The 22,347-nt window shown below is 48.7% G+C and overlaps 2 protein-coding genes across 2 annotated transcripts in view; both read right to left on the reverse strand.

The window, feature by feature from the left end:
- The window catches only part of LOC311350223 (protein FAM13A-like), a gene marked incomplete at its 5' end in the record, with an annotated part of 26,022 nt that extends 9,756 nt beyond the window's left edge, over positions 1-16,266 (reverse strand). Inside the window, 6 exon segments of the mRNA XM_084470224.1 lie at positions 381-402; positions 11,442-11,564; positions 14,113-14,293; positions 14,940-15,149; positions 15,273-15,486; positions 16,237-16,266. Coding sequence (XP_084326350.1) covers positions 381-402; positions 11,442-11,564; positions 14,113-14,293; positions 14,940-15,149; positions 15,273-15,486; positions 16,237-16,266 — 780 coding nt within the window.
- A 1,347-nt stretch (positions 16,267-17,613) lies between these two features.
- Positions 17,614-22,347, reverse strand: part of LOC311350224 (monocarboxylate transporter 9-like) — an 8,819-nt gene continuing 4,085 nt past the window's right edge. The window contains exons 3-5 of the mRNA XM_084470225.1: positions 21,783-21,878; positions 19,480-20,499; positions 17,614-19,026 (exon numbers count right to left, since the gene is read on the reverse strand). Of these exons, the coding sequence (XP_084326351.1) occupies positions 18,842-19,026; positions 19,480-20,499; positions 21,783-21,878 (1,301 nt within the window). The 3' untranslated portion in view covers positions 17,614-18,841. The remainder of the gene's footprint in view (positions 19,027-19,479; positions 20,500-21,782; positions 21,879-22,347) is intronic.

Here is a 22,347-nt window from a genome sequence, read left to right on the forward strand (position 1 = left end):
CTCAGCCTCCACATGGATTATTCATCACACGCCCTGGAGGGGGGGGGGCGGGGGGGGGAGGAGGGAGGGGGGGGAGGAGGAGGAGGAGGAGGAGGGGGAGGAGGAGGAAGGGGAGGGAGGGAGGAGGAGGAGGAGGGGGGGGGGGAGGAGGAGGAGGAGGAGGAGGAGGAGGAGGAAGAGGGAGGAGGAGGAGGAGGAGGAGGGAGGAAGAGGGAGGAGGAGGAGGAAGAGGAGGAGGGGGAGGGAGGAAGAGGAGGAGAAAGAGGAGGAGGAGGGAGAGGAAGAGGAGGAGGAGAAGGAGGGGGAGGAGGAAGAGGGAGGAGGAGGAGGAGGAGAAGGAGGAGAAGGAGGGAGGAAGAGGAGGAGGGGGAGGAGGGGGGAGGAGGCGAAGGAGGAGGAGGAGAAGGAGGGAGGAAGAGGAGGAGGAGGAGGAAGAAGAGGAGGGAGGAGGGGGAGAAGGAGGAGGAGGAGGAGGAGGAGGGAGGAGGGGGAGAAGGAGGAGGAGGAGGAGGAGGAGGAAGAAGAGGAGGGAGGAGGGAGGAAGAGGAGGAGGAGGGAGGAGGAGGAGGAGAAGGAGGAGGGGGAGGAGAAGGAGGGAGGAAGAGGAGGAGGAAGGAGGAAGAGGAAGAGGAGGGGGAGGAGAAGGAGGAGGAAGAGGAGGGAGGAAGGGGAGGAGAAGGAAGAGGAGGAGGAGGAGGGGGAGAAGGAGGAGGAGGAGGAGGAGGTGGGAATACCGCTCACATAGGCACGCATGTGGGCGGAGGAGGGGGGGGGGGGGGGGGGAGCACGGAGCGTGGCGATGACGAGGGGTCCCCACGGCAGCGTGGACTGACTCTGGCGACGGGGAGATCTATTTGGGAGACGCCGGGCACCTCGGTGCAGGGGCACACACTGTGACCACCGGCTTGTTAACGGCGTTGTGCGACGCAGAGGAACACGTCCACGCGTCATGTTCAAACAAAGCGCCACATTCTTTTTAATTTAAGATTTTCTATTCGGCGAAGCGTGGTGTCACCGTAAGGAAGATTAGAGTTTTTAATCTCCGTCGTTTAAATAAAAGCCGGAATCATCATCGTCGTCGTCTTCGTCGCCGCCGACCTTAGATTTGCGACCTCTTCCCCCTCCCTGACAGTTCATTCATAAAAAAGCCGCCTCGTGCGTCACACACAGAGGCGGTGTGGGCGGGGGAGGGGGGGGGGGGGGGGGGGGTAGGAGCCGTGGGTGTGTGTGTGGGCGGGGGGGCTGTGTGTGTGTGGGTCTGTGGAATCAACAGCTCACACACAGCCTCTTGGTCAATGTATGTACATACCCACAGGGTGCAAACGCACACACACACACCCACAAACATAAACTTGCAGACACAGGGATGCACACGCCACATGAACGTCCACACGCACATATAAACACACACACACACACACACACACACACACACACAAACACAATCCTGATATTTCCCTACCTCCTAATTCTTAATCTTAATTCACTATAGGGTAGGGATATAGGGATCGGTAGGGTAGAGGGAGGGAGAGAGCGAGCCACAGAGTGAAAGAGCGTCTTACGTCAGAGCTCTGTCTGCAGCCTCTGTCATCGTATCCTCGGTCACATTCATCTAAATGCTACGACCCCCCAGCTCCGCCCTGCAGGAGCACACAGGGTCCGGGCTGTCAGCACCCGCTCCCTGTAATCACTCACATGTACCACAGGCACGCACGCACGCTCCTGTGCACGTGCACAGGCACGCACGCACGCTCCTGTGCACGTGTTCATGGAGCACGTGCACCGGGTAGGATGCTCTGGTTCAATACAACAAACGACAACATACAAACCAAACAGGCCGCTTCCAAGTCTCAATTTTCATTTCAACACTGATTGTATACTTGTGTCCCTGAACTTCGCTGCACACTGCATATCAGGGACTCGAGGGCGTAGAAAGCATTATTTAGGAGGGGTGCGACGGAAAAAAGGTTAAGGTGCTTCGACCGTTAAGTCGACCATGCTACGAAGAAAACTTTGCACATCACTTTCCACTTACGAGAAACCACCTTTAGCTAAAACATTAAACCATTTGTCTTATATTCGTGAAGAGCTACCTCACTACACATGCTACTTCAGCACACTTATTTAGCTAGCAGAAGTTCATGGACTTAAGTGGACTAAGTTCACCTAAGTCCATAATCTTCTGCTAGCTAAATAAGTGCTTGAATGGTTGAACTTGAATTGTGGTTCTGACGCCCCCTAGTGCCATACATACACAAGGGTATGTATTCTACCCTGTCATAATTGTCCATCCCTTCCATATATCACGTCTACTTTACAGAAACCTTAACCTGGGGATCAATCCTGCTGAACCCATCTATTCAATCCTAAATCTTCATCATCTTAGTCACTAGATGACCTCAGCTCCATAACATTTATATAATTAGTTCAATTAATATATGGAGGCATACCAATGTATTATTGTCAGTACATAGGAATTGGTTCCCGGGTATTGAATTGGATTTGAGACCACATGCTGAGAAACATGGTGATTGGATAAAGGGAATGGTGTGTGTGTGTGTGTGTGTGTGGAAATGGACTGCAGACGCACGCACAAACGCACGCACAAAGACACACATGGAGAGAGGCTATTTTTAGGCCGTCTTTTCATCTTTTTTTATGTACATTTTCTTGACGGTTCACCTTGTCTGCATTTCCCAGAGGGCCGGCTGCTGCTGTCAGACTCTCGGTACACAGAAAGACCCTGAAAGACAGAAACACAAGGGCAAACCATAAAGATGAACCCACAAACAAGCCGTGGGGGACACGCGTGGCCTTTAGAAAGGGCACCGATCTAAAATAACTAAATAAAAGGAGTTGATTTTGCAACATGACGGTCGCCACCCTCCATCCCCCCACAACATGCCCGCGTTTCACCTCAAGCCTGACTGAGTTATCGTACCTGCGACCCAAATCAACGCGTGCCAGTCTCAGTCACGGCTCCCATCTGACTGACTCATTCGAATAATAAGCCTCTAATGGCCTGAGCCAACGTTCTGTTGTGTGGATGGAAGGGACGGACGGACGTGCGCGCATATAAACAAGAGCATCACCAGCCATCGTACGCTGTGGATGGACGGCAGTCACATGGCGGGCTGCATGTGACTGCCCTGTGGTGTGTCAGTGTGTCATCTGAACCGGGGTCCTATCCAATGCATGACCGTAGGCTAAGGCAGTAGCACTCTGACTGTTATGTAACCCGACTTCTCTGACTGGCTGCTCACTGACTGACTGGCAGGCTGACCTACTGGCTGGCCCGGCCGTGGGGCTAAGATCCAGAAAAGGCCAGAACAGAACAGAAGGGATCCGACTGAAGAGGAGCAGCAGCCACACAGCGTCACCAGCGGAGCAGACGCACAGACACGGCGGGGGATAAATGATGCCTACCTTTTAAAAATAGACACCGGCTCATTTTTTTTAATACCGGGACTTTGCTCAAATATGTAGGAATTACACAAATATACAATATCAAATAGAACAAAGGCCAATCTTAGGCAACTGTACATGGGCATGTACATTGTGTTTATTCTGAGAAACTATTCTGAGCCTTCCACCCACCTCTCTGCTGGGGTTGGCGTCTGCCCAGGTGCTGATGAAACCAGTTCAGGATCGATGGCACCCTGGAAAACAATCAGATTCAACTCAGTGACAGCGACTGACGATGACTCAACATCATCAACATGAATCAACACCAGAGACAATATTCAGGTTCAGCGTTGACATGCATCGCTAATTATGCAGTGACTCAGCTCACACGTCTGCTGGGCTGAAAACCCAAGACAGGTTGTTGTATGAGGGGGACAGACAGACAGACAGACAGACAGACAGGCAGGTTGTTGTATGAGGGGGAGGAGCAGAGGGGGACAGACAGACAGACAGACAGACAGGCAGGCAGGCAGACAGACAGGCAGACAGGCAGGCAGACAGACAGGATAGCAGACAGACAGACAGACAGACAGACAGACAGGCAGACAGGCAGACAGACAGGCAGGTTGTTGTATGAGGGGGACAGACAGACAGACAGACAGACAGACAGACAGACAGGCAGGTTTTTGTATGAGGGGGAGGAGCAGAGGGGGACAGACAGACAGGCAGACAGACAGGCAGACAGACAGACAGGTTGTTGTATGAGGGGGAGGAGCAGAGGGGGACAGACAGACAGACAGACAGACAGGCAGACAGACAGACAGACAGACAGGCAGACAGACAGACAGACAGACAGACAGACAGACAGGTTGTTGTATAAGGGGGAGGAGCAGAGGGGGACAAATGGAAACAAATGGAGAGAGAGAGAAAGAGCTCACGAAATAAATGAAGACAGACAGACAGACAGACAGACAGACAGACAGGCAGACAGACAGGCAGACAGACAGCTGTCCAGACTATAGTCATGGTACAGAGGGTGACAGTGGTTACCTGTTCAGGGGAGGAGCAAACTCTGGATGGGAGGTCTCTGCAGGAGCGCGGAGAAACGTCCCCCTCAGCCTCCCCCGCTGCCTCTCCTTCAGCCTCCCCCTCTGCCTCCCCCTCTGCCTCCCCCGCTGCCTGGCCTTCCCTCAGGGAGACCAGCGGTGGAGTCCCGCCGTTCCTATACACAACGAAAACACACACGTCAGAATGTTCTTATGCTGGCAGAAACAAAGTGTGTGGTTTAACGTCCTGTTCAGAGTAAAGGTGACTAAAGGTTCACTCGTGGCGTTCAAGACAAGTCATCCAAACAGAGAGAGGGCTGCAGGTTCGGCGCTGGCTGCTCTGCTAATACCCAGGGTTCATTGTTGACATTTTGTCACCGGGCCGAGATGGAAATCAGCCAGGATTTATGTTCGTGTTTATGCACACGCCATACATTCTGGTCCTAACCGGTTTTTCATAATACACTGCGCACACCCACACCTTGCTTCGCTGTAGATGACCCACGTTCATTCATTTTTTTTTTTTAAGCTGTACCAACAACATAAAACTACCACTAGGTTGTTTGCTCCGATGTTGACTTCAAAACAGACACGTTTAAGATTCAGAGCTCAGCACACGGACCTGGAGACTGAGGGACGCGCCGTTACAGATCTGAGGGAGGATAGTGGTCTAGTGGTTTTTAACGTTTCCATGAGGCGCAAGGGGGGGGCAGTGAGGGAAGGGCTGCGTCTGAAGCGATGGGAACACAGCCTTCTCAAGAGTCTCAACGGAGGTGCTCAGCTGTAGCCCGGTGTATGAATGACCGTAGAAGCCTCTCAAGTCTCTTAAGTCCGTTAGCACGCGCAGCGGCGTGCAAACACAGAATCGAAAACGAATATTGAAAAATGTAAAAATCCAGTTTGAAAAAAAGAGAGCAGATAGAGACTCAAGAGACGGGGCTACTCACTCTCCTAGCGTAGAGCCGGTCTCCTGGTCCTCCTGTCCCTGAATGGACCGCTGGTCCAGGGTCAGCGTCTGGAGGCCGGTGTTGAGCGGAGAGGCCCCCCGCAGCTCCTCTGGCTGGTCCAGGGTCAGCGTCTGGGGGCTGGAGCTATGCTGAGAGGCCCCGTCCCATCTTGAAGACTGCAGGGTGTCAGAGCTGCGCAGGAGGATAGAAAAAAACCCGCTAGTTAACATGTATAAATCAAATGTTCAGTATTTAAAGTGGGTTCAAAACGTGCACGCTAGCATGTGGGACGATCTCTCCCTCTCTTGCCTGTGGCCTACCTGACCAAATGGCTTGGCCAATAGGCAGAGAGAGGCGGGGTCATCGGGTGACATGGTGCGCCTGTGTTGAAGTCTATTTAAGTTCTGCTTGTTGGTCCTTCCCTCTCTCCTGCTGTCTCTGTTGGTTTGTGCTATTCATTGTTCTGGATTGTCTCCATTCAGGGCTGTCGGTAGTTTGGCTTTCCCTTAACATTTACATTTACATTTAGGGCATTTAGCAGACGCTTTTATCCAAAGTGCATTACAATAAGTACATTTGTCAGAAGAAGTGAAACAATATCTCGCTGTCGGTACAGTAAAGATGTTCATAGAACCAAGTGCAAGTACTAACAATCACCAGGCCAACCCATTCCCCGTGTACAGCAGTGATAGCTAGCTACTGCAGATGCTACACAATTAAGTACTATGAATAAATAGAACGTTCATTAAGTGCGTTCATTAAGTGCCAAGATGTACAACAGACGTACAACATGGACGTACAACATGCATACATAATACACTGCACACACCCACACCTCGCTTCCCTTCTGATGACCCACGTTCATTCATCAATGTCATCGGTTGTGTTGTTTTGGTTCTGTTTGGGATGTTGAGAAGGAATGTTAATATCCTTTGAAAAGCTGTTTCTGTGTGAACTCCCTTTTTTGTGACGTTCTTGCGCCGGTCGTGACACATGTCTGAGGACATAACAATTGTTTTCACATGTGTGAGTGTACATCTGGCATAAACGGAGTGATAATTCTGTTAAAGACCAACAGAAAGGCTGCGGTATCCAAGACAACAAACAGCAGAGAAAATGTAACAAAGCAAGGCAAAAGCAACCGATCTAAGAATGAATAGGAGCGGAGCAGAATCCCTTTCCTACTTAAATACTAAATACTAAACTAGTTGAACCACATTTGACTAAACCAAATCTCTCCGTGGCAGCAGGGTGTAACCGAAAGCCTTGTGCGGTTCGCAAAGGTCCCTGCTAAGAGGACACCACCCGTTTGACGCAATTAGCCGGCGATTACCCACAATGCCATGCAATACAAACAACCCATGGCGACCCAGGCCATGTGACGCACCTCATCCCGGCGTCGTCATGTGGCTTCTCAGCGGTATGTCCCGATAGCGTGATCCCCATAGCACCACGACACACACTGCCAATGCCCTGCTGCAGGTCAGTGAGCCACAGTACACAGTGATGGATTATCAGAAGGCCAAGGGGGCATCTGTGGCCCACAAGGCACAGGACACAGGCTGGGTATTTTATTTCAAACCTAAACACGAGAACGTCCTGTTTGTGAACAGCATTGTATTCTGGTGGCTTATCTGTCACTGGTTGTTTTTTTTTCGACAGCTGCGTTCCAATATACCTGGAGCGTGATGTTTTTGTCAGTGAGCCCTGGTCTCGCAAAGAAAACCACACAAAAACATACTCAATGAGTTTTGTACAACTCATTGAGACCCTCACGGATTTCACGGCCTGGGTTTGTCTGCGCCGCAATTGATTCACAAACATCGGCGCAGCCTTTTTAAGAATCTCCAGCCAATCACGGTGACCCTCGCGCTCTCTTCACTCTGGACAAATACGGTCAGAGTTCAAGCAAAAACGCAACGTAATCTGGATAAAGGGTTCCATGGTGAATTCATCTTGTGAGTTCATCTTGTCACAGCGTTGTTCATCATCTATCTTTCGGGTTGAATCTGCAGCAAGGAACCGAATGAAAACTCATCTCATTGTAATGTACTCTAGAGAGAATACACACATTAGGGGCAGGGAGGAGGTATGGTGTGGTTGGGGTAGGAATGGCGAAAGCAGGGAGGGGACAAAAGCATTGCTGGATAACAATGTCCGTATGGATTAAAACACACACACAACCACACACAACCACACACACACACCCACACACACTCGTTAGTATGGATAATGAGGCAACCCAGATTGATTTTGATAACACTTAGTCCACAAGTGTGTGCACATAATGCACAAACAGTTCAGATTCTGAGCACGTGAGAGAGGTGGGCCAGCCAATGTCTGGCTTGACGTGTGTGTGATGCAGGTGGAAGTAGGTCAGGGAGACTGAAATCTGACGCATGCAGACGCATCCCACACGTGCACACACAAGCGCACACACACACACACACACACAAACGCACACGCAAACGCAAACACACACACACACACACACACACACACACACACGCAAAAAACATTGTAATATAAATAAACATGGATCCAGTTCATGTCATATCCAATTAATACTTGTATTAGAATTTTAATGCAAACACTCTCTATAGAGTACCATAATCAGTCGGCCTAATACAGTACTGGATTACAAATAAATAATTCCTAAAATGAAGTCAGATGATTCCCCCTCATGTTCACAGTCCTTGGCAGTATAATAACACTGATATCATATGACGTTTGGATGTTGTACAATGTTGTAAAATGTATTTTTTGTTTGAGACGATGCTCGTGTCGTAACTAGTGTGGTACAAAAGATAGCCCTTGGTTTTTCACTGTATGATATTAAATGCAATCGAGAGCCAACCTGAATGGCGTCCTTAATCCTTAAACTAATCTGGACGAATAACACATCATTCCACCACCATATTTATGTAGCCTGTACTGTATATACTGTATATACTGTTTATATTTTATATTTTGCCCCCATCTTTTTAAGCACCAGGGGGAGCTCTCCCAGATTTCGGTGAACTTGTACATGTACCAGTTCATTGACAATAATGATCATTCATTCATTCATTCACACACAGCAATGAAGCACCATGTCGACACCAGAACCACAAGCCGGCTGGGAAAAAGACCCTTCATGCATGAGTGACACCAGCACAGAGCTAGCTCCAAACAAACACCAACACAAACACCGACATACTGGAGACGCAATCTAGCACATTGCATCTCCAGTGTTGTCAGGTGACTTGACCTGAGTAATGTCCAGTGTGTGTGTGTGTGTGTGTGTGTGTGTGTGTGTGTGTGTGTGTGTGTGTGTGTGTGTGTGTGTGTAGCGCTGTGACCTGGAATGTTACGGAGGCTGTTAGAGGAGATGTCACATGTCCTTTGTGTTGGTTGCTGCTACTGCTCTCATCAGGACCCACGGCGGGGCTCTGGTATCAAACACGGCTCCAGAGACATTATTAATTAATGTATTTTTAACCACAACACGCACACACACACACACACACACACACACACACACACACACACACGGGTAAACGGAAAATTGTGCAACCAAATCCCATTTGCGCTCACAGTCTATAACCCATGCCTCACCTCCCTTCTGCCTCAGTACTGAATGGACTACCCTCAGGGTGTGTAAGCACACACACACACACACACACACACACACACACACACATGGACACACACACACACACACACATGGACACACACACACACACACAAACGAGGGGGTCAGTCCCAACAGCAACAGTCATCACCCGGTGCATGACCATGCAGAGCCACATGCCACACACAAGCACACATGTGCACACACACACACAGACACACACACACACAGACACACAGACACATTTTTTAATGTGTGTGTGCTGGCTACAGAGGCAGTGGCTGAGCGAGGGAGGGCGGGCGGCGTCAGCGCAGCAGACTGATTTATCGCGGCTCGACTCCCTCTGCCCTTTGCAGCGGGCGTCGTGTTTGTCTGGCAGGTTCCCCGGTGAGCGTTCACCGGGGGCCAGAGAGAGACGTTGTCCTGATGACGTCACACGGCGGGTGTCAGGACTTTTAGGGAGATGACTCACCGCCGGCCGGCCGGCCGCTGTTCCTGTTGCTCCGGCTGGCTCCTGGCCCCTTTTTTTTTCTTTCCTAATGTCACTTCTTTTTAAATTGATGATCGTTTTAATTTTAATCTCGTTGGAGTCAACGGTCGAGTCAAGTGGTAGTCCGGGCCGATGCGGTTCCAGGGTGAAATCTCGGTCACTCGTCCACATAAAAGTGTAGTGAAATGTAGTGAGTGTTTGGCATGAGAACAGAGATACTGGTGATAACGTTTTACACCAGGACTCCAGGAATTAAACACTTCTATATATATATATATATATATATATATATATAATACATTCTTCTCCATTTGAATGCAACTTGTCTCAAACCCCATGTATCAGTATATCCTGATTTATTTCAGTTGTGTATTGTTTATACAGTATTTATGTATGTATATGCTCACAATGGAAGGTTCAATGCCAAAAAGACTCTTTTGGTTTTGACTGGTACTTGAAGTGAAGTAGCAGATGAACTCAGAGCACATTCAGCGCTGCACGGGCCAAGAGTCAGAGGCTGGGGCTCCAGAAAGAAAAACAGAAAAGACTGAGCAACACACTACTGTGGGAATAGGACACCAGACCCCGCGTCAACAGACGTACAAAACAAGCAATTCCCACCGAACTTCCGAAGAGTCCGTTTCAATGCACTAATATGGTGGTGTAACACATTTACTACAATGTTTCACCACCAGGGGGTGACTAGGAGTTTGTTAGGATTTCACAGCGATTCTATAAAGTGTCAACGAGGTCAGTTTCAAAGCTAGCAATCTCACCCACCGTTTCTTACTACAACAGTCAGAGTGTTTTCCAAACAGGGTGACCCTGCATTCTGAAACCAACGTGTTTACCATGCCCCCATGGCTTATCAGAGACTGCTCTGAGACGAGTGCAGGGAGACTAGAGATAGTGCTGCAGAGGGTAGGAAAAACATTCCAGGTTTAAATCAAAACCTGGAACTCCACGACTGATTCCCAGTCCCAACGCTGTTATAGTATCAATTTGTTCTGAGTAGAGGAACAATCCATGCATGTCTCTCCCTATGAATGTTGTTGTTGTTTTTTTTTAACTCTCAGGTCAAAACCGCACCGTGCACGGCGTCGATTGCGGGGGCGTACCTGCCGATCCGAGGGTGGGACCATGCGCCGAGGGAGGCGCTGCTGAGAGAGACGGAGCAGGCCCTGTGGTCATCATCCAGCGTGTCTCTCTGTGTACCACCGGTAGGGACCTGAGGAACACAGCACAGCAGGGATCACACACACGCACGCACGCACGCACACACACACACACACACACACACAGGTGGCACTTCATTCAGAAACATCAACATCGAAGCACATATAAACCCACGCAAATACACAGGGCATACAAGTAGATACACACACACACACACACACACACACACATAAAAAGTACACAGCCAGAGCCCTAATTAACGAGACATGCAATCACTTACATGCAATCACTTACACAGAAACATACAAACATACAATTAAAAGTTGATTAAATGCGCACAAATGCAAACACTGCGGTATCAGAGGATGCATCTGAATCAGTGCAATCACATCATGGAACCACTATCTCACCCGTGTGATTATTGTGCACGCAAACGCATGTAAAGCTATCAGTGATGAAATACACAATGTTCCAAGATTCTTCATACACAAGGGAAGGGTTTGATCCGTCGGTAGTGCCTTTGAGCAGAGGGCCAGAGTCAAGCTCCCTCTCCCCCCTCTCCGACAGCCAGTGACTCTCCCACAAATACCAGGTGACTCACCTCAAAGTCAGACAAAGCAGAGAGCGGGGGCGGAGGTGGTGAGGAGGCAGGGGTGGTGAACGCCATGTCCTGAGCAGTAGGAGGGTGAGGATGATGATGATGATGATGATGATGAGGCGGAGGAGGAGGAAGAGGAGGAGGAGGAGGAGAGGAAGAAGGAGACGAGGGTGGAGGAGGAGGAGGAGGAGGGAGTCGGACAAACAGTTGGTCGTGGTGTCTCAGGAGGCGGAGCAGCAGGGCGTTACACACGTTCTGCTCCTCCAGCATGCGGGGTCCGGTTGGAACACTGCAGAGAGCGAAGGAGAGATATAGGAGAGACACGATAAGAAAACACCGGGTAACGGGTAAGCTTAGACGCGCTGAAACGACCCAACGACGCCCTCTAGTGGAGGTCAACGCGTATGGCATGTCCGCAGAGTTCCATCGGGTTTGAGGAAGTGAAATCCATACTGATGGTCACTCACAACAACAAGTTAAAAATACATCAGCTGCTTACACAATACAAGGAAAGAATCCACTGTTGTTTTCCTTGGTGGAAAAAAACATATCAACATATCAAGTTAGCCTAGTATAATTGCCTGAGTAATATTTTAAGGTTCATAATTAGCGTCAAAAAGGCCCAAGTCAAATAGATGACTTAGGCAGATAGTGATTATGGAATGTAAAATTCAGTCTGATTGAATTATGACATATCCAATGAGGCACAGTCAATCAGCAGCGTAGGAGGGTAGAGTTAGGTTCCATTTCACAATTTGGCACAAAATATGACTTATGCGATTATGCTATGCGGCTAATGATACAAACAAGCTATAACTACGTTTTTAAAGAATTTCTGACCAAGCCCTTCTTGAATAAAACATGACATACACCAACACGAGATAATAACACAGAAATGATCTTTGTTATGTCGTGCGACTACTTATCCTCAGGGCGGGCCTTAGTTCAATATCAACAACCAACCAACGTTATGAAACGAAAGCAGCTTCACCAGAAACAAAATAAAATAAAATAAGTCAACACCTTTATCGTGTGAGAGAACTTCCTTCTTCCGAGTTTCCACCGACGCGATATAGACAACGCCTCGGCCCTGCCTTGCGCTGTACCCTTTACCAAAGTACTGCTTCCAAGCAGTTACCCCCCCCTCCCTCCCCAGTCTGTTCCCGCCTGTCCTGCTTTGAGCTCTGACATAAGTTTACAGTAGGGGGGGGGCAGGGGGGGCGGGGGGGGGGGGCCTGACGTGTACAAATAACGCTCAAAGATGGGTATGTGAAACATGTGGGTATTAATAGGAGCTCGTCCTGGTCCAAAGAGCTGAGCAAGGACAGAGAGAGAGAGAGAGACGGAGAGACGGAGAGAGAGACAGGGACAGAGACAGAGAGAGAGAGAGAGACAGAGAGAGAAGAGAGAGAGAGAGAGAGAGAGAGAGAGAAAGAGAGAGGAGAGAGAGACAGAGAGAGAGAGAGAGAGAGAGAGAGAGAGAGAGAGAGAGACACACACAGAGAGAGAGAGAGAGAGAGACAGAGAAAGAGAGAGAGAGAGACAGAGAGAGAGAGAGAGAGAGAGAGAGACACAGAGAGAGAGAGAGAGAGAGACACACAGAGAGAGAGAGAGAGAGAGAGAGACACAGAGAGAGAGAGAGAGAGAGAGAGACACACACACACACACACACACACACACACACACACAGAGACAGAGAAAGAGACAGAGAGAGAGAGAGACACAGAGAAAGAGACAGAGAAAGAGAAAGAGAGACACACAGAGAAAGAGAGACAGAGAGAGAGAGAGAGAGAGAGAGAGGACATTACACAACGTTGTCACAGGTAGTTACATAACATAATGAGTTCTCTCAGAGGGATTCAGATGGACAGCAGCCAGCCTGTATAGAAAGCAGCCGGGCCAGCACCCCCCCCGGCCCCCTCCATTCAAACAGAGACATTCAGACCAAAACGCCAGAGACATGACTTGGATAAATCTCGTCATTTGGTTGCGTTGTCGTTTTGATCTGTTTGGGTTTTTTCTTTCAAATAAATTCAGCCTTTTTTTTTTTTCAACCAATTCAAAGGCTCATTGGTGCAGGAAGTTGGGGTAACGCTAACACTCATTTTTCGGGCAGTTGAACGCTGAGAGATAGAGGAGGAAGAGAGGAGGAGGAGGAGGAGGAGGAGGAGGAGGAGGAGATGGAGGGACAGGGCGGAAGAGAGGAGGAGGAGGAGAAGGAGGAGGGGGAGATGGAGGGACAGGGGGAAAGGAGGAGGAGGAGGAGGAGGGGGAGGGGGGGGAGATGACGGGACAGGGGGGAAGAGAGGAGGAGGAGGAGGAGGAGGAGGAGGGGGAGATGAAGGGACAGAGCGGAAGAGAGGAAGGGGAGGAGGAGGGGGGGGAGATGACGGGACAGGGGGCTGGGCAGAGGGAAGGGTGTTGACTGGATCTAAATATGTCCTCGGTCACAGCGTGGATTATCTGTCCTCTGGGGATCATATTTGTTTACAAGGATGACTAAGATGTGTAAACAGGAGGAAAGGAAAACCAAACAAATACCATTCCGGTATGTACTGTCGGATCGGACAATCAACTTAGGACACCCATGCCCCCACCCCAAGTATTCAGAAAGTGCAGATATACTATTTATTGAGACACAAGAAATATCCCAGAAGAGGTGGTAAATAACCTCCAGTCCTTGACGTTAAGCCGTCTCCTTGTTTCAGGAAAAAAAAACATTTCTATAATTGTTAATTGTTATTCTTTTTTTTTATATTTTATTTCAGCCCCTCTTGCTGATATAGGAGATGCAGGCAGAGAGACCGGTTGTTGTTGACAACCGCAGCGATGCCTACCGGAATACACAGGGACCAAAGATGGTGGCCAGGTTCTCCATTGGCATCTGATTCGATTGGCTGTGAGACGCCACTCTGGACAGGAAGTGGACGAGGTACGACAGGATGCTGAGGTAGTCCGCAGGTAAGCGGTCCAGGATGTCCCTCAGGAGTCCGACCAGCTCCTGCTCATCCTTGTACACTACAATCAACAAAGAACGTTTGAAAGTGTACAACGTTATTTGGAGATGAGGTTATCTTTTTCTTTCTTCTTATTTAAATTTTTTTTTAAACGTTGGGGACGGAGCGACATTCCAAGGTCTTACACGTACACACGCGTGACAGCTACAATCGTGACAAAATTTGAATCAGATCCCGCCCACTCTCTCCTTTAGTTAAAGGTGCCATGACACGCCCCCCCAGGTGTGGTGTGATTGGCCGTTACAAGCCGTTTTTGGAAATCTGCCCCTTATGACATCATAAGGGGCAGAAAGTGGGGGCGTGTCCACCTTGGTGTGTGCCGGATAGATCCGTCTTACCAGCCTACCCAGCGTGACCGTAGCAAATGCTGCTCGTCTACCCGTCACACGTCTAGGTGGACACGCCCACCTGTGATGTCATAAAGGGGCCGATTTCCAAAATGGCTCGTAACGGCGAATCACACTCACGCCTGGTGGCACGTCATGGGCACCTTTAATCTGTAGTCTCTCTTTTATTGACCTCCATCTCCATGTCTACCTCACCACGTTCTATGCCTACACTTTTCTTAAGGGCGTGACCTTTCACCTTTCACCTTTCACCTTGCCTCGCCCCCCACCCCCCCCCCCCGGTGGTTCTTCTCCCAGTACCTGCCACGCCCGCCAGGAGCTGCCTGCGCTGGGCCTCCGGGACCACGGGGATGGGAAGCTCCCGGAAGAACAGCTTGAGCAGCGAGGCCACGGTGGCCACGTCCGAGTCCTGCCGCAGGTCCACCCCCTCCCCCCGGTCCCAGCGCAACCGCAGCTGCCTGGTCTGGACCACCGAGCCCGACAGGCGGAAGATCCCCTTATGACGCACGCCTGCAGGAGGGACAGCAACTCCACGTTACCACAAACACACATCTGCTAAGAAACAAGACGACTGTAGCAAAAATATATGCTTAACAACTAAAATATCACATATTTTGGATGGGTTCAAAAGACCTGTGGTGTCCAGGAACTCCACCATGTGTCTCAACACAAGTGGCACTCCATCGACCAGCTGTCCGTCTTCCTTGAGCGTTTCCACGGCCACCCCGAACACAGGCCGGGCCTCACAGTACTGCGTCCGGGGTGGAGTGGCGGTGGCGGTGGCGGTGGCGATGGCGGGGCAGATCTTGGCAGTGCTTCTCCGGATTCGTACAGAGCTTGAGTCGGTCTTCACACACACACGAAAAAAACCAAACACCAGAGGGAGGAATCTCTTCTGTCACTGATACAAGGTCAAGTCGTATGAGTTGGTTAAAAGCCAACCTAAGAGTAACGCCCTGGCAACGCATTCCTGTATATCCAATGACCTCTCCTGACGTGTAGTCTGGGTGATAATACGTCATCTTATATGCCGGCATTATGAGCATTGCCAGCATTTAAAACCAACAGTAGAGTGAATAAAGACAATGTGTTTGACGTGATTATCTTACACTATCTGACACATTGGAAAGCAGCCATGATGTTAACAGCAGAATACATGCAAGGTTATCCATCACAGAGCAAACTTCAAAAGCATCACGACGATGGGAACACAAGCTGGCACAACAGATGTAGATGTTGTGGGTTCCCCATCCCTAGCAGCAGCCTTTAAGCTCTACAGCTCGATCACTGATCAAACCATCAAAAACCAGTGCATGGGCGATCATCATCAAACCATCAAAACCAGTGCATGGGCGATCATCAAACCATCAAAAACCAGTGCATGGGCGATCATCAAACCATCAAAACCAGTGCATGGGCGATCATCAAACCATCAAAAACCAGTGCATGGGCGATCATCAAACCATCAAAAACCAGTGCATGGGCGATCATCATCAAACCATCAAAAACCAGTGCATGGGCGATCATCAAACCATCAAAACCAGTGCATGGGCGATCATCAAACCATCAAAACCAGTGCATGAGGTTATCAACTCACACAGAGAGACACCGATGCGCTGGCACCCATCTTCTCAGCTCAGCGGCTCGGACGGCTCTCCATGTCACACAAACTTCAACACTAATCACACTGTTACTGTAACTCCACACGTCCTCCACGTCCCAGCAGGACGTCCGCCGTCCGTCCTTCAGCCTCTCTTCTCGGGACTACTCGTCGTATATCTCACACGTTGTTGTCGTTGTTGTTGTTGGTACAATCGAGGGGGGGCGAATCGTAACACACCGCGATCGTCGAGGAGCTAATCTGTTGTGTGTGTGTGAGAGGAACTCGCTAAACTAAACTAAACCAAAAAAAAGCGCAACTGGACATTGTTTACGTTGCTGGTCACGTGACACAACTGTAACCATGGCGATTTACTACTGGGGTTGTTGCCAGTGGTAACACTACGTCATCGTCGACCGGCCGGGTCAAGGCAAATCTCGTAGCTATGGGAACGACGCGGCGGCACGCTCATCAACCTCTGATGAGAGAGCCAGCAAATAAAAAATTTTTTTTAAAAAAGATCACCAAATGATACATCTTCATTTGTAGTCGACTCGACCCCCCGACTTAATTTTGAGGGGTGAAATTTGCATGTTTTAAAGATTTGCACAGTGGTCCCCACTGACCGAAGTCTTCATTGCTGCTGCTGCTGCTGCTGGTGTACGCGCGCGCACGCACGCGTGTACGCGCACACACACACACACACACACACACAAATAATATTCACAGATAAAATAATGAAGCACTTGCTTACTATCCGTACTGGCTTTAACCCTGCATTATGAACCTTTCATATTAGAGCCGATAGATTGCCGAAATAAAGCTTTTCCTTAATTCTTATATTTCATTGTTATTATTCCCTTTTATTCCCTATCCCTATATAATTGAGAGAAATTGATAATTTATTAAATACAAACATATTAAGCCCCATAGAGTCTTGGGGGGGGGGGCAAGCAGTTCCCTTCACCAGTCAATTTGAGTGACCTAAGTTTTGCAAATTGTTCGGCATATTGGTCTTTTTGCCATTGATTGACACGTTAAAAGACATATCACAGAACTATTTTCTATTAAGTAAAGACAATAATTAGTTAAAATAAAATAGAGATCCCTCGCAACTAAGGGTTCCTTAGATCTAGCTGGGACCTTGGGCTGAAGCCATAGAAGCTCATGCATTAAGTGTCCTTAAATGTCCACTTACTGCATTGAGGATAGACGGACCAGGTACGGCCGCCTCTCAAATGATCCCTACGACAACAACATCATCAAACAAACGTACTCGACGGTTCAATGTGGTGGGCACATGAGCAGTTGTCACTCTAAATTCAAAGTAATTTTTATTGGCACTGTTTAAATAAGAAAGGACACACATGAACATCTAAATACAAAACTAAGTAAAAAAAGAAAGAGAACGCAGGGTTGGAATTGGCGGTCCACAGACTGTTTGTATTGGACCTCATTTAAACCCTGTCCTACATACAAACCCCACATACAAACCCTGGAAATGCATATGAAGAAAGCTAAATCTGCATACATCCCACGTTCTAAAATTCAAATACAAAGGAAATTTGTAGAAGAAGCACAACATCCAAGTATATATTCTACTGCAAATAATCACTGTATCATCAAAATATATTTTCCATAAATTACGACATAGTATTTCTTTTCAAAATGCTTTCACAAATTGTATATTTCTGACAATTTGCAAGTTGCACAGAAATGTTATATACCTTATGCACCACACACACACACACACATACACACACACACACACACGCACACACACACACACTAGCAAACACAATGGAGAAAGGACCAGCCTAGCTAAGTAATGCAGAAATAAAGAGTGTGTTATATACTGAAATGCCTCTGCATACAACATGCAGTTATACTTCCATCTATGCCGTGCATACAAGGTTGTACAAAGAGACGCAGGGGTACATTTTCATCAATAATCACAAATAAGTTAATGTTTGTGAAGAAGAAGGCTTTTTAAATCATTTTTCAGCCGTTGTATAACGACAGGCATCTATACCGTCCTTGGTGCTTTGGTAAAGTGAATCAAACAGAAAAATAAGATGTGTGTATATATTTGAGTTAGGTATTCAGTCTTAGTCATTTTTGCAATAAAGTGCAAATGGTAATACGTGTTTGCATCATAAAATAGGCCTACGTGATTAGAACAGTCATTGTTTGATTAAAATAAATAGCCCACACAGCTAGGCAACGATGATCACTTTTAGGTTAGCTTGAAAGTGGTCAAAAACAGTATTTGCTTGTTGTCGGGTGGGCCTCAGAAAATGAGGCAACAATTTCTCAATTCAACACAAACATCCGTGTCAAATCTTACAAACATCTGTATAGGAAATTGCATTGTCACCTGAATATGTGTGTCAGAAAATGCCTATTCCAAGCATCTCAAAGCCCGCATCAGGTTCTTAGTAATAGTTTCAGTTGCACCTGAAATAAGCGGGAGCATTTTCAGTCCCAGTTACAGGAAACTCAAGAGGGCAAACTCTTGTTGGCTGTAGTTTATGTGCATCTTATCAGTGAACGACCACTGGGGAGCATTTGGCAAGGCTACAGGTTTCTTTTATATTAGCATTCAGGCTACGGATGCAACTTTGTCACAGCTGATGGTGTATTGGACCTCTGGCCTATCGCTCTCTCTCTTCTTTCGATCCCAGCAGGGCAGAGCGACCACCAGCAGTATCAGCCCTCCCAGCAACACACAGCTCCCGCTGAAGTAGAACGCCAGCTCATAGGACTGGGTCCAGTCGAAAAACCAGCCTGCACGGCAACAGGGGGGCAGAAATAAAGAAAAGGAGAAAAAAAAAATCACTACATTTACATTTAGTCATTTTTGCAGACACTTTGATCAACAGCGACCTCAGACTGGGGCTGAGAAGAATCAAAGCGCTCAGTCGAAATTAGGAGTGGTTACAAAAGAAAGTGCTGCACACCTAAAAAAAAAGTAACACTCTTATTTTTTGGATTAGTCAGTTACAGTAGAGAATAATGCAAATGTCACAGTGGGGACAATTCTGAAAGAAATACTGTATAAGTCACCGACATATGTTAGACCCACTATTTGTTAAGGTCGAAAACAAACCAATCTGGTTTTCCATAAAAAAACAATCTGTTTTTTCCCATAAAAACCAGATTGGTCGACCTAGATATAAATCTACCTATCAATCTCTATACATAGACATATATATATATACATGGAGGTCACCCGCGTACCTACGACCGGCGGCCCGATGGCGATCCCAAAGCCTCCGAAGAGCAGCAGGACACCGTGGGCCTTCGTGAGCCGGTCCAGGCCCACGATCTTGGTGGTGATGTAGGAGGTGAGCGACCAGTTCCCCGAGAAGAAGCCCACCACGGCGGACAGCACCTGCAGGCCCCCGTACGTCTTGGTGATGGGGATGAACAGCAGCGCCAGGCTGGTGGCAAACAGGCTGAAGGTGTACAGGTGTATGCTGTTGATGAACTTGAGGTCGGCCAGCATGCCCAGCACCAGTTTCCCCAGGCCGGTGGTGATGGCCACGATGGACACCAGCGGCACGAGGCTGGGGCCCTCCGACAGGCCCTCGCTCTGGGCCACGTCCTCCATGAAGAGCACGGGCGGGAACGCCCCCAGGCTGAACAGGAAGACGGCCACGCAGAAGGCCAGCATGACGCGGTCGTGCAGGATGTCGGCCAAGGAGTGGGTGTACTTGAAGTACGCCTGCTGCTTCTTCTTCAGGACCTTCACGATGGCCGAGCGACCCAGGAAGCCTTGTTTCTTGCCGCCGTCGTCGCCCCGGGCGACGGCCGAGTCCTTGGCGTCGATGGTGATCGAGTGCTCCTTGGCGACTGTGGCGCTTTTGTCGGCCGCCGTCAGACCGGGAGATATTTTGAGGTCGTCCAGTGGCAGCTTCTCCAGGAGCTCCTTCTCCAGGAGCTCCTTCTCCAGGAGCTCCTTCTCGGGCAGAGCCTTCTCCGGGAGCTGCTTCCCCAGGAGCTCCTTCTCCAGGAGCTCCTTCTCGGGCAGAGCCTTCTCCAGGAGCTGCTTCTCCAGGAGCTGCTTCTGTGCGCTGCGCTCCAGCGCCGCCTTCCGCTTGACGAGGTACCCGGGCGTGTTGAGGGGCCTCATGAAGCCCGCGCAGGCCATGAGGTTCAGGCTCATGGCGCCCACGATGAGCAGGCAGCCGCTCAGGCCGAACATCGCCAGCAGCTCATTCTGGAGAGCGGCGTAGACGAACGCGCCGAAGCTGGTGCCTGGTCAGGGCGGGGGGGGGGGGGGGGAGAGAAACCTTGATCAGGGTCTAAAGATATTTAGAAAGAATGTCTTGTTCTCCGACAGCTATGCTGGCGTCCCATTGCGTCCCGCAAACTGTTCCAGAACTCATCCTTAAATTGTCCGGGGCCTCACGACCAGTGTTGGGGGTAACGAGTTACAAAGTAACGGATTACAGTAACGATATTACTTTATGGGTAACGAAGTAAAGTAATTTACTACACTAATTTACTAGACTAAAGGAACGCGCGTTCCTGCGTTACCCAAGCTGTGTTTGCCTGTGTGTAAAGTTCTGATCTGTTTAAGTGGTGCATGCATGCCTGTGTGTGTGCTGCCTGTGTGTGTGCTGCCTGTGTGTGTGCTGCCTGTGTGTGTGCTGCTTGCCTCGGCACGTTGCCATAGCGATCGATTTGAGTGACGTAGCTGCTGGTGCGAAGGGAAATGGAGATAGAGACGGAGACGGAGACAGGGGGTTTCGGCCAGTGGCGATTACTTTCAGTTTATAACTCGAAAGGACAAAAATACTTGAGTCAAATGCACCCGGGCGACAGGCGTCTTTCAACTGTCGCAACCCAGATTTAGAAAAATACTAGATCAAATACCCGCGACACGCAAGTCAACATCCGACAGGAAAACATTGTCCCATTACCTGGACAAGTGTTATTCCGACATGGAATCGAAGCTCAAAATAACTTTTGAGTCCCTGGATCATGTGTCCACCACCGCGGACATTTGGTCCGCCAACAACAAAAGTTACTTAGGAATGATGGTGCACTGGATAGACAGCATTAGTTTTAAACGTGAGAAGGCTGCTCTTGCCTGCAAGAGGGTGGGAGGAAGACACGATGTCATTGCTTGCGAAATAGATCAGGTTCATTCAGCCTTTGGGCCATCGCATTAAGTAACAGCATGTGTCACCGCGGCTTAAGTGCATTTCTGTTTTAATTGTAGGGGATAAAGTGACCTTTATTTTTATATTTTTTATTGAAAGTAAAGTAATAAGTAGTGAAGTTACTTTTCAAATGCAGTAACGAGTAAAGTAATCTCATTACAATTTACAAAAGCAACTAGTAATAAGTAACTAATTACTTTTTTGGAGTAACTACCCCAACACTGCCTACCACTGCCTACCCCAACCCACCATCTCTCCAGGCTCCAAGCTTGTCAAACCTGAAAGTAAGAAGTGTGCACGGAGCACACGGTACTACGCAGCCAACAGACCCGGCAGGGCAGGGTGCATGACGGCCGAGAGGAGCTGCAGTACCTGTGGTGACGATGCCCAGAGCCAGGCCCCGTCTCTTGTCAAAGTACTGGCAGGTGATGGTCAGCGTGGCGTTGTAGACCAGACCGCAACCCAGGCCTGCCGAGAACCACAGCACGGATAACCAAAGCAAAACAGTGTATTGAGATGGGGAGTGTTATTACCGAGGCATTATCAAGATCAATGGGTTATTTTTCACCACTGTCTCGCAAACGGTTTCTGCTTAGAGTCAATTCAAAGATGGAAAGGCCCATATTTTAGGAACACAACAGGGAAGCCTTAGTGACAACCGCCTGAAAACAGGTGGAAAACGTGTCTGCCATGAGTTTGCCAAGCGTTATATTTATAACAACTTAAACAACAATACTTGTAACATGTCAACACACAATAACAGACCGCGGCCCTAATGATTCTGAGGCTAACCCTATAATAATAATACTAATAATAATAATACATTTTATTTTAAGCGCTTTTCACGGTCAATACACTTTACATAGATTTTTAAACCAGCTGTATCCAAATAAGTATGCGTGATTAAGAAACGTATGTGAATGATGTGTGTGTGCAG

The sequence above is a fragment of the Micromesistius poutassou genome (assembly GCF_964030765.1).
Source record: "Micromesistius poutassou genome assembly, chromosome: 7".
NCBI lineage: Eukaryota > Metazoa > Chordata > Actinopteri > Gadiformes > Gadidae > Micromesistius > Micromesistius poutassou.